Source organism: Echinops telfairi, unplaced genomic scaffold (assembly GCF_000313985.2).
Source record: "Echinops telfairi isolate 266 unplaced genomic scaffold, ASM31398v2 ScPeMD7_2291;HRSCAF=2852, whole genome shotgun sequence".
NCBI lineage: Eukaryota > Metazoa > Chordata > Mammalia > Afrosoricida > Tenrecidae > Echinops > Echinops telfairi.
In genome coordinates this window covers 4,946,071-4,961,209 of record NW_022106189.1, presented here as the reverse complement: position 1 = coordinate 4,961,209, position 15,139 = coordinate 4,946,071, and the positions used below count along the sequence as shown (strand labels likewise).

General features: G+C 36.7%; 1 protein-coding gene across 2 annotated transcripts in view; it reads left to right on the top strand.

Moving 5' to 3' along the window:
* Positions 1 to 3,194: 3,194 nt before the first annotated feature.
* The window catches only part of URI1 (URI1 prefoldin like chaperone), a 32,135-nt gene continuing 20,190 nt past the window's right edge, over positions 3,195 to 15,139 (top strand). Inside the window, exons 1-2 of one of the 2 annotated variants that reach the window (XM_045293650.1) lie at positions 3,195 to 4,417; positions 5,303 to 5,438. In XM_045293650.1, the coding sequence (XP_045149585.1) occupies positions 4,415 to 4,417; positions 5,303 to 5,438 (139 nt within the window). In that variant the 5' untranslated portion in view covers positions 3,195 to 4,414. The remainder of the gene's footprint in view (positions 4,418 to 5,302; positions 5,439 to 15,139) is intronic. The other variant, XM_004704905.2, reaches the window with a different exon arrangement.

Below are 15,139 nucleotides of genomic sequence, written 5' to 3'. Positions count from 1 at the left end.
GAGGATGTCATTGACAAACCTTACCTGACCCAGCCTGCAGCCCTGATCTTGTCCCTTTAGACTTCTTTTTGTTCCCCCACTTGGAACATTCAAAGGAATACGACGATTCTAGTCCCTCAAGAATGTGCAAACTGCCACCTTGATGGGTTATGAATCAAAGTGCACAGAATTGTTCAGTAAGCCTTAGAGAGAGACAGAAGTTTATAGAGCTTGATGGAGGAAATGCTGAGAAACAGTAGCTTTCTTTGCATTTTGGTATTTAAAAAAAATAGAAGTTACTATGATCGTAGCAGTACCTTTGAACTTGTCCTCTTGTTTTGTTTTGTTGTTTTAATTTTAGGGAAAATAGCCTCAAATTTGTGCACAATTTTGAAACACTTGAGCATATACATTTTGAGAGGAATTCTAAAGCAAATAGTTGATATTTGCTACTTTTCAAAGGAAACTGCCCCCCTCAATTTTGTTTTGAAAAAGAGAGTAGCTGGTTTCTAAAATAGTTCATATCTAAAGTATGTAGGAGGAAATAACCAAGAAGGCATACCAAATTAGTTAACATCCCAGGTGAAAATTAGTTGATTTCCTTTTGGGGGAATTCTTTCCAGTCAGTCAGGATACTGTGTGCGTATACATATGAATATGCTCATATCGTGAAGTGTTTGAGGGCATCCTTGCTCCACAAAAGCAATGAACTATTACACCACAACAATACAATGTTTTCTGAGCTTGACTTTGGTCTGTTTCACCCAATTTCATTTATTACACATAATCTGTAAAGTGTGGGCTCACACACCTTTAAAACTAAATTTTCCCTTTTTTGGTCAAAGTGATCATTTAATTCTTAAGTGCTACACACATTTTTTTTGTTGCTTTTAGTTGGCCACCGAGTCGGTTCCAATCCTTGGGGACGGGACTATCCTTTACACAACAGAACGAAATACTGCTTGGTCCTGCACCATTCTCACAGTTGTTCCCATGCACGAGCCCATTGTGGGAGCCAGTGTCAATCCATATCTTTGAGGGAGACAAATTTAGGGACTGTTTTTTATGTTTAGATTTAAATACGGACAACTATGCAAAGTTTAAGTCATTTGTAAACTCATAACTTTGTCTAGGAGATGCCTTCTTCCAATTTGTAGCAGAACTAGATAACAGTTGTTGTAAAATGAAAAATTAATGCCACATACAAAGCGAATGGACTTTAGGCACTTTGAGGTTTTTTGTTTTAAGTAAACACTTGTGCTACTTTCAATGTAATTTTAAGACATTTTGACTTTGACTTCACAGTTTACTTTTTACTTAAAGCACTGACTCTTGATGAATGAAGAAACTAGCACAGCCACATGATCTTGCTGTGGCAGGGAGAACACTAAAGACGTTAACCCTCTCAGTTCTGTTCTTTATGTCCATTCCACTCTGTTGCCTGTTGAAAAGCAAAAAGGAAGAAATCTTGCAGATATTGGTTACATCCGTCTCTTTAGAAAACTTTGTTTCATTAGCCTCTGAAATAGTCTACATTTTTATATTTATTTAGAAAGTAGACCCAAAAATCATTTCTAAGGTCATATATAGATTACAAAATCTGGGGGCGGGGTGGGCAGTGGGGGGAAGGATGGGGGACTTTCTACTGCAGATGAACCCTTTTCCCTTTCTCCCCTCGTTTTAAGCACTCATGGGACTGATCTGTTCTTCAATTTAGGGTGTTCTCTGTAGTAACCTAAAGGGAAAGACTATAATTAGAGACTAACCAAACAAACAAAATGCTAATGTTAAAATTTTCTGTCTACTATTCCTTTCCACTTTAAAGTGGAATTAGCTTACTGTTTAAATCAATAATTTAAGCTTTACTTTCCATTTTTATTAAAGTTGCAGATTGGAATCAAATCATGTAGACCTTAAAACATACAGAAAAGTCCAAGAGAATTGTGTAGATGAATTCTGATTCCATACCGCTATCTCACACACACACACACACACACACACACACACACACACACACACACGGTACATTTGAAGGCAAAATGTGGACATGAATAAACTTTGTTCCTTAAATGCGAAGTATGTACGTAATTTAACCAGCTCTCAGTGACACTTTTTGCAATTTTATCTCATGGAACATGCCCTGATCTTCATCTTTTAAAGTTAAGGCAAATTTAAAGGTGCATTTTCATAAGACATAACAGCATACGATAGGCAGAACCCAGCAAAAACAAAGATGTGACTAATATACCTTATATCAATAGATTTTATACAAATTAAATTTTACTTCTTGGATATAATTTTAAATTAAGAATTGAAGGCTAAGCCTAATCCATAAGGATCAAATTCCCCCACCCATTCCCCCACTCATGTTTGGCAAAGCCAAAAGAAGTATGTCTATATAAGTAAATAGGCTTGAGAGATTTATGCTAATTAAGTTTGTGGTGGTTCTAGATTTATATTTTGTTTATGAAAAATAATTTGGGGAAGGAGTTTTCCATGGCCATCACATCAATTACAAATCATAATGACCCTCTGTAGAGTTCTCAAGGCTGTTTTGGAGCAGATAGCCTCGTCTTTTTCCTGTGGAGTGGCTAACGGGTTCCTAACTGCTGACCTTGTGGCAGTGCCACCAGGTCGACTGTGCCACTAGGGCTCCTGTTTCAGAGCTTGTTTAAAAATGCAAGTCAGACAAGCTAGGTTAACTTCATTGCTTATCTTCCCTTGATGTAAACCTGGTTTCTCTTCAATTGTGATTTTTATGTTTTCTTTCTAGTTTCTCTTCTGTAACAGAAAAAAACTGATCATTGACATTTATATTAAGAATATATTTTAGAATGAATCACATATATGTAAAGTTTCTTGAGATCCCTAAGACTAAACGGGACAATTCTTATTAATTAATTATGCTACTATTGCTTTAGAGCAGTGGCTCTCAACCTTCTTAATGCCGCGACCCTTTAAGACAGTTCTTCAGGTTGTGACTCCCAACCATAAAATGGTTTTCGCTGCTACTTCATAACTGTAATTTTGATACTGTTGTGAATTATAATGTAAATGTATGATATACAGGGTGTATTTTCATTGTTACAAATTGAACATAATTAGACATAATTAAAGTATTATGATTAATGACAAAACACTATGTAATTATATATTGTGAAATACGTGTTTTCTGATGGTCTTAGGTGACACCTATGAAAGGGTCGTTAGACTCCCCAAAGGGAGTCCCACAGGTTGAGAACCGCTGCTTTAGGGGAACAGCAGTCCACCTAAACCAATTCAGTGATGTGTATAGAACAGTCATTTTTATTATCTGGAGAGAGATTATCTGTGTTGTAGTTTATCCTAATCTCAATCTGACAGTATCTGTGCATTATTTTAAATGGACAACTTTTTGCTTGTTTACGGACATTTCAGCTCTCAGGTTTCTCACACTAGGGGACCCGGGGAAACTAAGCTCCATAGCAACCTAGGAGATAGCAGAGGTGGGTGCCTGGCAGCATGCACAAAGCAGGGACCCACGGGCCTAACTGCCTCTGCGCCTTCAGAATTACAGCTTTTGGGTGTTGGAAATTAATTTACTAGGTACCACTCTTTTGATAAAACATAAAGCAGACTATAAATTCAGGTTGAAATCCTTTTTGTATTACTACCACTAATAATTTCCTGTGCCTCATTGAGTCTCTCTTACCTTAATCACATTAATGTGAATTCTTGAAGGGTTGACACCACATTTCTCAGCCTCAGTTTTCTGATGAGGACTAAAGCATGTGATCAAATTTCATGTTCATGATTTTTGCACCACAGCCAGTGTTTGTTCATTCAAAAGTATTGTTAAAGCTCTTCCTTCATCTTGAGTGCCTTTCCCCATTAGAACCTAAGGTCTTCATTCACTGTATCTATCCCTCAATAAACCAAAAGCCAAACTCACTGCCATCTAGTCAGTGCTGATTCATTGCGGCCCCCCACTGTGGGTTCCTGAGCCCAAAACAGAAGAAGCCCCAGTCTTTCACCTGTGGAGCTGCTGCTGGTTTCCAGCTGCCACCCATGCTGATGCAGCCCTGCCCATACCCATCACCAGGCCTCCAGTACCCCTCAATATCCAAACTTCATTTATAAATCCAGATGCTCTACACTAAGAAACACTTAGTCTCAGGATTTAAAAGCCCTAGTCCTGAGAGTGTTAATTCCTTACATAATAAGTATATAGTAGAACAATACTATTGAAACAGGGTTTTGAAATTTAAAAATTCTTTGATCTGTAAATTGCTGGTTAGCTTCTTGATAAATTTGCTTTTAGTACAAAGTTTAATGGAAGAATTGCTAATTTATTTAGTATTTGGTATTTTTTGCCAACAGGACGAAGGTAGACAATGACTATAATGCTCTTCAAGAAAGACTCAGTACATTGCCTGATAAGTTGTCTTATAATATCATGGTATGTTTGATATTTTTTCTTTGAAAGTAAGTAATAATGTTTAATGTATCAGAACAAAAAAGGTGCTTACTGTTACTTTATAGAAATGTATGTACTGTAGTGATACTTGGCATATACGTATTTTCCTTTGTTTTATTAAATTATCACATTATGGTGATGTAAATGACGTTTGGTGTACAATTCTATTATGCAGAAAACTAATTATGGCAGAAATACATCACTTAGTCATTTTCTGTTAGCCAGAGCAAGAATTGTCATAATGTTTTGTAATTCACAGAATTAAACTCTAGGACATTAATTTTTATGAAAAAAGGTACTGCTAATTTTTGTCTTAACGATTTCTGTATCACCATAGTGATTTGTTGATATATCCTGGATTATCATCTTTCATTGCATGGATACTCTTTCTCCTGAAGACTTTGTTCTTATTTTTGTTTTATTCACCTGGATATTTTATAAATATATAGCTACTGTAGTAGATTCATTAAAGTTATTATTTGTTAACTTTTGCTTTTAGAAATATTTCCAGTTTTCTTTGTTAGACATTCTATATTAACTTAATAACTTGCTATTAGTTGTTTACATTTAGATATATAAATAAATGCAAAGTATAAACGTTTCAGGGAAATATTAATTTCTCTGAAAGCTATATGTACACAATATGGTAATCTTTTTCTGTTTTCCTGTTGATTTCGTAATTTAGAATACTTTTCTGTAGACTGTCAAGTTTTACTATAATGTCAAATTTCTGGGGAATTGAAATCTTATTTTTCTAGTTTATAGATGAAAAAGGATCACAATAAATTAGGACTGGTAATGCTAAGTGTTTTAGAAATTATTTTTTAGTGTTCTTAAATTTTTTTGTTTCTTTTTTTAAAACAACAGGTACCATTTGGCCCCTTTGCCTTCATGCCAGGAAAACTTGTCCATACTAATGAAGTCACTGCTTTACTTGGGGACAACTGGTTTGCAAAGTGCTCAGCAAAGCAGGCTGTGGGCTTAGTTGAGCACAGGAGAGAACGTAGGTACCACTTTATAAATGGGGTTGCTTTGCTCTTTGTGTATTTGTTTCTGCATTGCAAGCTGGTAAGCTGCTTGTTACCACAACTACCATTCATGATTTTCTGGTCCTGGCTTTCTGTGACTTAGTTGAGTTGGTAGATAAGTTGAATAGAATCAGAAGATAGAAGATCTGGGTTGGAAATATCCCCTACATTGGCATGTTTTTGGAAATTACAAAATGTAAAAGTCATCATATAGTCAGTTTTGGAGTTAGAAGTTGGGAAGACATAAGGGTTGGGATCATTCTATATGTTATAAGTGATTTTTACTGCTTTTTGTAGGCTTTTATGCTTAATATGTTAGTACTTTAGAAATCATTTATTTTATGCTTAGTGAACTCAGAGACTACCTATTTCCAAAGTAGAAACGAGTTTTAAACACGCCTTTTGATACTGTCTTTTCACTTTATATTAGAGATCGGGGTGGGATGAAGTGTTAACTAAAATGGTACCCTTATTTGTTAAGTGATGTCAGACCCCTGCTTTGTTTTATTAAGATTGTTCTTTAGTTTTGCTTACCCATACTATTTGTGATACCCCCATGCACCCACCCAGTGCTTTTAATTGGACAAATTGGTTTCGGTTCTAGGTTACCTATATTATTTTTTAAGTTAGGTTCATTTAATTTTGATTTATGTACTTATTTTTACACTAGCATATTTAAATTGATAGTATCTTAACCCTACCTCTTTTCTTCTGTATTCAGAGGTCTTACTAGATAGAAAGCAGCGAAATTATCTAAAGCTGAAATAATTTCATTTATCTGTTAGTGGATACTAGTCATCAAATTCATTTATTCTGTGACCTTCTAAAACCAATATTTGGAGATTCTAATTGGAAATCAACCCTTATTCCCTATTACAAGTTTATAATTAATGCATATTTTTGTCTGCTGTGACATTAATCAGAATCTTACTATTAAGCCTATATGTAATTTTTGGCAATACTTTTTTTTGGCTTAAGGCATGCATATTAGGGGAAAGAGAATGGGCATAATTCTTTTTTTAAAAGCCTTAACTAGTAGGGAAGACCTTTCCTGCATTCCTGGGGTGGCTCTGTGGATATAAAAGGAGTTTGTAGCTTATTGAAGTTTATATATTTTGCTTTAAATGCAGCTATTTAAGTATATAAGTTTTTAATGTGATAATTTAGTATATTAATAGGGGAATTTTTTTTAATACACTAGAGCTGTGGAGTAGAGAAATATTTTGGGGTAAGTCACTTTCCAGTAGTTAAATACATGTGGTTTTTTTTCCTTAATCATTTTACTGGGGGCTCTTAGAAATCTTATAACAATTCATCATTCAATTGTATTAAACACACTTGTACATATGCTGCCATCAATATTTCCAAAACATTTTCTTTCTACTTGAGGAAGGCTATATATCCAACTTTATGATGCAGTCCCCTTTCACCAGCTCCTAGCCCCCAGCCCCCCAGCCCGCTACCCTCATGATGTTGCTACTCCCACTACAGTTCCTGAGGGTTTGATCTGTCCTGAATTCCATGTGTTGAGAGCTCTTATCTGTACCAATTAGTGTACTCTGGTCTAGCAGGTTTTGTACGGTAGAACTGGGTCCTGGTAGTTGAGGGAGGAATCATCCAGGAGTACACACATTGGCAGGCTCAAGCAATTTCTCACAAAGTTAAGCATTGTGTTACCATGTGACTCAGAGTCCTATGTCATAACCAAGCAAAGTGAAATCATAAAATAGAAACATTTCAAAAAGAGAGCAAATAGATGAGTAGTTCAGGGAGAGTGGAGAGTAACTACTATGGGTAGAGGTTGTTGTTGTTGTTGTTTTTTTAGTGCCCTCCACCTTTACACACCCAGGAGGGGCAAAAATACTATAAGTTATATATTGGGCTGATAGTTTTATAACCCTATGGACATAATAAAAACCATTGAATTGATACTTTTTAGGGGTCCTCAGACTTTTTAAACAGGGGGCCAGTTCACTGTCCCTCAGACCCATTGGAGGGCTGGACTATATAGTTTTAGAAAAACTATGAACAGATTCCTATGCACACTGCACATACCCTATTTTGAAGTTAAAAAAAAAACAAATGGGGCAAAAACCTGGCGGGCTGGATGAAAGTCCTCGGCATACTTTTTCCATATGCATTTTAAAACAGCTTAGTTATATGCAAGAAAATCCTGGTGCACTTCCATGAGGATTGCTCTAAAACCTGTACATCAGTTTGGGGAATTGACACTGTAACTGTATTCTGTCTCTTCGAATCCATTAACGCAGTCTTTCTTTCTATTTAGATCTTTAAAAAAAGTTTTTCTTTCAGTGTTTTGTAGTTGTTAAACATCTAGATCCTACATGTTACGTTTATATGGAAAGGTGATACTGTAGACTGTATACAACCTTGATAAACTCAAGGGTTTTAAAAAATTCTAGGAGCTTTTGTGATAGATTGCTTGGGATTTTCTCATAGATGATGTCTTCTGTAAACAGGGACCATTTTATTATTTCTTTCCACTGTGTATATCTTTCATTTGTTTTTCTTGCGTTACTGCACTTCCTAGGACAGCCAGTCGGTCCAGCTTTGAGGAGGAGGGTGACAGGTGATGTGCTCTTACTGGTACTCTAGGGAACAGTCTTTGGTGTCTTTTTTTTGGTCTCCCTTTGGCAACGATTCTGTCCCCTCCCCTCCCCCTGGTGCCTTGTTTTTACACATGATTAATATTCACTGTGGTTTTTGTCACTGACCTCTGTCACATTAAGGACATTTACTTCTGTGACAATTTAAATTGTCGAGGGGCCTTCTCTGCTTCTCCCATGGGTTATACGGAATGGTGCTCTTTCCGTCTGTATCTTTCTTTTATACGAAGGGGAGGATAAACTCTTAGGTTCAGTGGAACTTTGGTTCTGTCTTGCTTCCCAGCTTACCTGCTATCATTTACTTTTTGGAACCAAGAGGTTGCTGCTCTGTACATTCTCTTCAAGGTTTATTGTACATGATGTGTGAATTATATGCTAATAAAGCTGTTGGGGGGTGGTGGGAAAGATGATTTATCTCTTCATAGGCAATTTTTCTTTTAATCTGAAATCTTAGATTGCTTATTAGTGAAATAAAGTACCACATCTACGTGTGTCTTTCTTGCTTACCACATTGAGGACATTTTTTGAGTTATAAAATTTGCTAAATATTTATTGATTGGAGATGACTTTTATGAATAACAGAAGCATAAGCTGTGGAAACAGACACCCTTGAGTTCAGATTGTGACTCATTTATTTGTTACTATGCTTCTCAAATCACTTAACATTTCTGAGTTTCAGTTTACTAATAACAACATCTAACCTGCAGTATTATTGTGAGGATCATGAACAATATATGAAAATATTCACTAGATTTTCTGTCTCGTAATAGTCCTAGATGAATATTCACTATACATATTATCAAAATCAAAATTATCTTTAGTAAGACATTTTGTTTTAATAGAATAAATATATATGTCCCCAGCTTGAAAAAGTAAAATATCTCTGTGCTTAAAACAGAAGCTACAATTCCAGAGACTCACAGAAGCAGTTCCATCCTGTCCTTCAGGGTTGCTCAATGGCAGTGCGTTGGTCTCTGGTTTTAGTCCAGTTGTGCGAAACAATTTTATCTGTGCTATTGATGCTGATAGATTTTTGTTGTAATGAAATAAAGTGTCTTCAATATAATAAATTAGTTTGTATTTTAGAGATGCAGTTGACATTTTTATTTTGTTCATTTTCTTTTATCTCTAGTCTTTATCTTTGTATCCTCAAGCAGCATGTTTAGTATAAGATCATTTTTATTTTTTAGTAGAAGAGTGAGCATGAAGGTGTACTATTTTGAATTAGTGTTGTGCTCTCAGGTTGAGAGAAGAGATGAGAAGAAGAAGAGTTTTTCAGATTGAGAGGATATGAGGGTTGAATGAATGGCGACATAGAAGCAACATGCAATAGCTTAGGAAAAAAACCAAAACTACTTTTAACTTTGGAGTTTGGCTACCTCTGTACACTGTTCTCTGTATATCAGAGAGTCAAATGCACATTGGCATAGTAGGTATTCTTATTAAGTCTTTTACTGAAGCTGACTGCCATAACTGCCTCCTGCTGGGTTTGAACCACTGACCATCCGGTCAGCAGCCAAGTGTTTAACCAATGAACCACCAGGGCTGCACTTCTTATTAAGTCTTATAATAAAAATTACCCCTTACATTTTATTTAGCATTGGAATTGGAATTACTTGAATTTGAAAACTTCAGAGTAGGGTTGACTGTAATGATATGGAGGGGGTGAAGTCTTCGGGACTCACATTTGCTGATGGAGTGCATCTCAAAATGAGAAGAAAACGGCGAGCATCAATTAATAATCAGAACTTGGAACATGCAAAGTATAAATTTAGGAAATGAAAATTGTCAAAATTGAAATGGAATGCATAAAGATTGACATTCTAGGCATTAATTAGCTGAAATCGACTGGTATTGGCCATTTTGAATCAAAATCATTAGGTTTACTATGCTAGGAATGATACAATCAAAAGGAGTGGTGTTGCATTCCTCATCAAAAAGATACTTCAAGAGCTTTCTTGAAAGGACACTGCTGAATGATAGAATAAAATTTATCCCCATCCAAGGAAATCAAATCAATATAGCTATTATTCAAATTTATGGACCAGTCACTAAAGCTAGTGATAAAGAAATGAAAGAATTTTACCAAGTCTTCAGTTTAAAATTGATCAAACATGAAATCAAGATGCATTGATAATTGGCAATTGAAATGTGAAATTTGAAAACAAAGAGGAACGAACTGTAGCTGGAAAATATGACCTTGGTATTAGAAATGAAGCTAGGTATCACTTGATAGAATTTTGCAAGACCAGTGATTTGTTCATAGCAAATACCATTTTTCAACAATACAAAAGCTTCTCCAGATGGATTACACAGAAGTCAAATTGACTACTTCTGTGGGAAGAGATGATGGAGAAGCTCAGGATCAGCACCTAAAACCAGTCTAGAGACCAACTGTGGCACAGACCATCAACTGCGCATATGTAAGTGCAGTTTGAAGTTGAAGAAAGTTAAAACAAGTTCATGAGAGCCAAAATAGGGCCTTCAGAATATCCCACCTGAATTTTGAGAATATTTCAAGAATAGATTTGATATATTAAACACTAATGACAAAAGACCAGAAGAGCTGTGAGATGATATCAAAAGCATAAGAGATGAAGAAAGCAAAAAGGTCATTAAAAAGACAGGAAAGAAAGAAGATAAAAATGATGTCAGAGTGAGCACTTTCAGTGATTCATCAGCGTGTTGAAGGATTTCAATTGGTATTCAATTGAAGGTATTCAATTCATTGAACTCCTTCAACACGCTGATAAAGCACTGAAAGTGCTCACTCGTCTCGACCAGGGAATTTGGAAGACAGCTACTTGTCCAACTGACTGGAAGAGATCTATATTTGAACCCATCCCAAAAAAGGTGACCCAACAAAATAAAAATTGCAGAATTCAAAACTCAAGCTCTCTGCCATCTAGTCAGTGCTGACTCAGCTGACCCCCTGTGATTTTCTGGACTGTAACTGATTACGGGAATAGAAAACCCAGTGTTTCTTTCTAGGAACTGCTGTTGGTTTTGAACTGCCAACCATGCAGATCACAGCCCAATGTGTAACCACTATACCAGTATCGAGGCTCCATCTTTGATATTACATGCAAGTAAAACTTTGCCGAAGATTAGTCGACAACGATTACAGCAGAACATTGACAGGGAGCTGCCAGAGGCTCAGGCTGGTTTCAGAAGAGGACTAGACCAAGAGATATCAATGTTGATGGCAGGTGCATTTTGGCTTAAAGTAGAGTACCAGAAAGATGGTTACTTGCATTTTGTTAACTATGCGAAGGTATTTGATTCAGTGGACCATAACAAGCTATGGATTTTAAATGTTGATTTATTCTCAGAGATTTAAAATACACCATTGATGGAATTCACAAGAATCAAATTGACTACGTGTGGGGAGAGATGATGAAGAAGCTCAGTCTCATCAGCCAAAACAAGGCCAAGAGCTGGCTATAGAACAGACTCAATTACTTATATGTAAGTTCAGGTTGAAGCTGAAGAAAAGTAAAAGGAGCCAAAATAAGAGTGAAATTTCAATCTAGCTCACCATATCTCCACAATAGATTTGACACATTGAACACTAATGACCGAAAACCAGGAAACCTGTGCGATGAATCAGTTATATAAGAAGAAATCAAACGTTGATTAAAAAGGAAAGAAAGGACCAAAATGTACAATTCCAAAATCTGCTCTTGGATGTAGAATAACTACAGTGATAAGGAACTATGATAAAGTAAGAGCTGAGCAGAAAATACCAGAGCTTGAGAAGACAAAGTATAATACAAATGTAAAGAGACCTGGATTTAGAAAACCCAAAGGGAAAAACGTGCTTGCTATTTATTTCTCATGCTGAAAGAACTGAAGCAAAAGTTGAATCCTTTTATTCTGTCCTGGTGGTGTAGTGAGGTTTATGTTGGGCTAAATTTCAGGCTCAGTGGTTCAAACTCCACAGGAAAAAGATGAGGCTACCTGATCCCATGAAGATTTGCACCCTATGAAACCCTTAGGGCATTTCTGCTCTGTCCTATAGGGTCTCTATGAGTCGCAATCAACTTCAGAGCAGTCTTTTTGTTTGTTTTTAAATGTTGATTTATTCTCAGAGATTTAAAATATATCATTGTTCCTAGTCGTCTTTAAAAAAAAATCATTTTATTGGGGGATCGTGCAACTCTTATCATAATCCATACATACATCCATTGTGTCAAGCACATTTTTACATTTGTTGCCCTCATCAGTCTCAAAATATTTGCTCTCCACTTAAGCCCTTGGTAACAGCTCCTCGTTTTTTCTCCTTCCCTTCCCGCTCCCCCTCCTTCGTGAACCCTTGATAATTTATAAATTATTATTTTGTCATTTCTTACACTGTCCAACGTCTTTGTTCGCCCACTTTTCTGTTGTCCGTCCCCCAGAGAGGAGGTTATATGTAGATTCTTATAATCGGTTCCCCCTTTCTACCCCACCTTCCCTCCAACCTCTGGTATTGCCACTCTCACCACTGGTCCTGAAGGGATCATCTGTCCTGCATTCCCTGAGTTTCTGGTTCCTATCTGTACCAGTGCACATCCTCTGGTCTAGTTGGATTTGTAAGGTAAAATTGGGATCATGATAGTGGGGCGGGGAGGGGAAGCATTTACGAATTAGAGGAAAGTTGTATGTTTCATTGTTGCTACACTGCCTGCTGACTGGCTCATCTCCGAGATCCTTTTGTAAAGGGGTGCTTTGGGTCTCCACTTTGCACTCCCCCCATATACAGTGTTATGATTTTTGTTCTTTGATGCATGATATCTGATCTCTTCCACACCTCATGTTCACACAGTCTGGCGTGCTTCTTCCATGTGGGCTTTGTTGCTTCTGAGCTAGATGGCCTCTTGTTTATCTTGAAGCCTTTAAGACCCCAGGCGGTATCATTTGATAGCCGGCACCATCATCTTTCTTCACCACATTTGCTTATGCACACATTTGTCTTCAGCGATTGTATCGGGAAGGTGGGCACACAATGATACGATTTTTTGTTCTTTGATGCCTGATACCTGGTCCCTTCTATACCTCATGGTCACACAGTCTGGTGTGCTGCTTCCATGTGGGCTTTCTTGCTTCTGAGCTAGATAATTCATAACACAAAGCAATTTTTATATGCTGATATTTCTTGACATGACACAGGCCCCCCCCCCTAATTTTATATAATCTATTGGCTATCTAGAATTAAAGAGGAGTACTGTATTTAGCTCTTTTACATGCCCCCTCAACCCTACCCCATTTACTCAGCTTCCCTAATACTGTTTTTTTTCAGTTTGTTTTCCATTGTTTGCACAGCATGTTAACTTGACGTTAACTGCTGTCTGTTGCATAGCTTTCTGTATATTTCTCAGTTAGATAGGTTTTTTTTCTTGAAGACCTTCCTCCAGGAGCCCTTTTACTATGATGCCAGTTTGCACTGGCTCTTACAACCCAACAATACTAGCGTCTTTGTGTTGTATCTTTTTATCATCATATCATGGCTTCTTCACCTTTTGGCTTTTCTGTTTCCTGGTACCTGTAAATTTCTTTTTCAGACTTTTCTCATTTTGTTGAAGTATAACCTTCAAGAGTTTTCTGTGTTAGGTGCAAGGGAGATAATTTATTGAAAGTGTATGTGCCTAAAAATACTTTTCATACACCCGCCAGATTGGAACTTGCTTCTTATTTAAAAATACAGGTTAGAAACATTTTCATCAAAAATTTGAAGTCATTGTTACTTTTACCTTCTGAAGTGTATGTGTTGCTATTTAAGATGTCTAAAGCAACTCTTCCCTTTCTGTTGACTTGTTTTTCTTCTGGGTTCTTAGGTTCTTGTCTCTCCATCATGATCTGAATGCTACAGTGCTGTACCTTGTTTTGGGTCTTTTGGAACGTACCATGTATACTCGTGTATAAGCCGAGTTTCTCAGCACATTTTAGTGCAGTTTTTGTGGTAACATTAGGTACCTCGGCTGATAATTCGGATCGGCTTATACTGGAGTATATACGCTAGATGCTTCTGTATTGAGATTCAGATCTTAAGAGTTCTGAGGAATTTTTACTCTTACCCATCTCTGTGAGAATTTTTGAGGTGATTTCACTAAAGTTGATATGGAGTGTTCTAATTTATTTTTGAAATTAGATATTATTTTAAAACTTTGGATATAATAGTTTAATTCTTAGCATTTACTATTTTTTATTGTTCATTTGTTATAGTATCCTATTCTTGTTTTATGGATGTAATATCTCCTCTTTGAGCATATTACAGTTGACTTTTGTCCTGTTATCTTCATGTCTAAAGTTCCTTGGCCAACCATTCATACATATAGTTAAGTACTATGGGAATGTTTTTGTCCAGGGGCAAAGTCTGTTGACTGGGAGGATTTTCTGTATGGTATTATGGTGATTGGCTGATTTTTCTTTTTTCCCCCCTACATTGAGCTGTCTCCAAATGTTAGTAGGTCTTTGGTTAATCAGCATCCTGCAAAAGAATCCTCTAATCTCCTCCATCTCGTATTCTAGGAACCAGGCTGGGAATCTTAGGGTGCATATACGTATATACTTGTTAATCCCCCTCTTTTCACTAAGGTGCAAAACACTTTAGACAGTAACCTTTTCATTTAGTCAAGAAAGGGGAAATCACCTGGCTATGCTCTGTAAGTCTAGGGATTTTGGAATTTAACCACTTCATTCAAACTTTTATTGCAGCCCTTCAGAAATACTGCCACACAAAGAGCCTTTCCAGGTTCTGCAGCCCATCAGGACTTGATGCAGGTTTTTGTTGTTGTTGTTGCTGCAGTTTGGTTTTAACTTTTGCTGTTGTAGCATCAGTTATTCTTGTTGGTGTCTATTGCCTCCTCCATTATTTTTGTCTTTATGGGTTTGTCCCCTCCTACTTTTTAATTCCTTAGTTACTTTACTGACATCTGGGGAGACTGTTAATATGATGTTCAATCTGCCATGTTAAAGTAGAGGTTTCCTGCTTTTTCCTTCTTTTTTCCCCTTTCCTTAGTGGCATTGAAAATTAACCCTTGGTACTGGTTTAAGAAGTAGCTATTGTA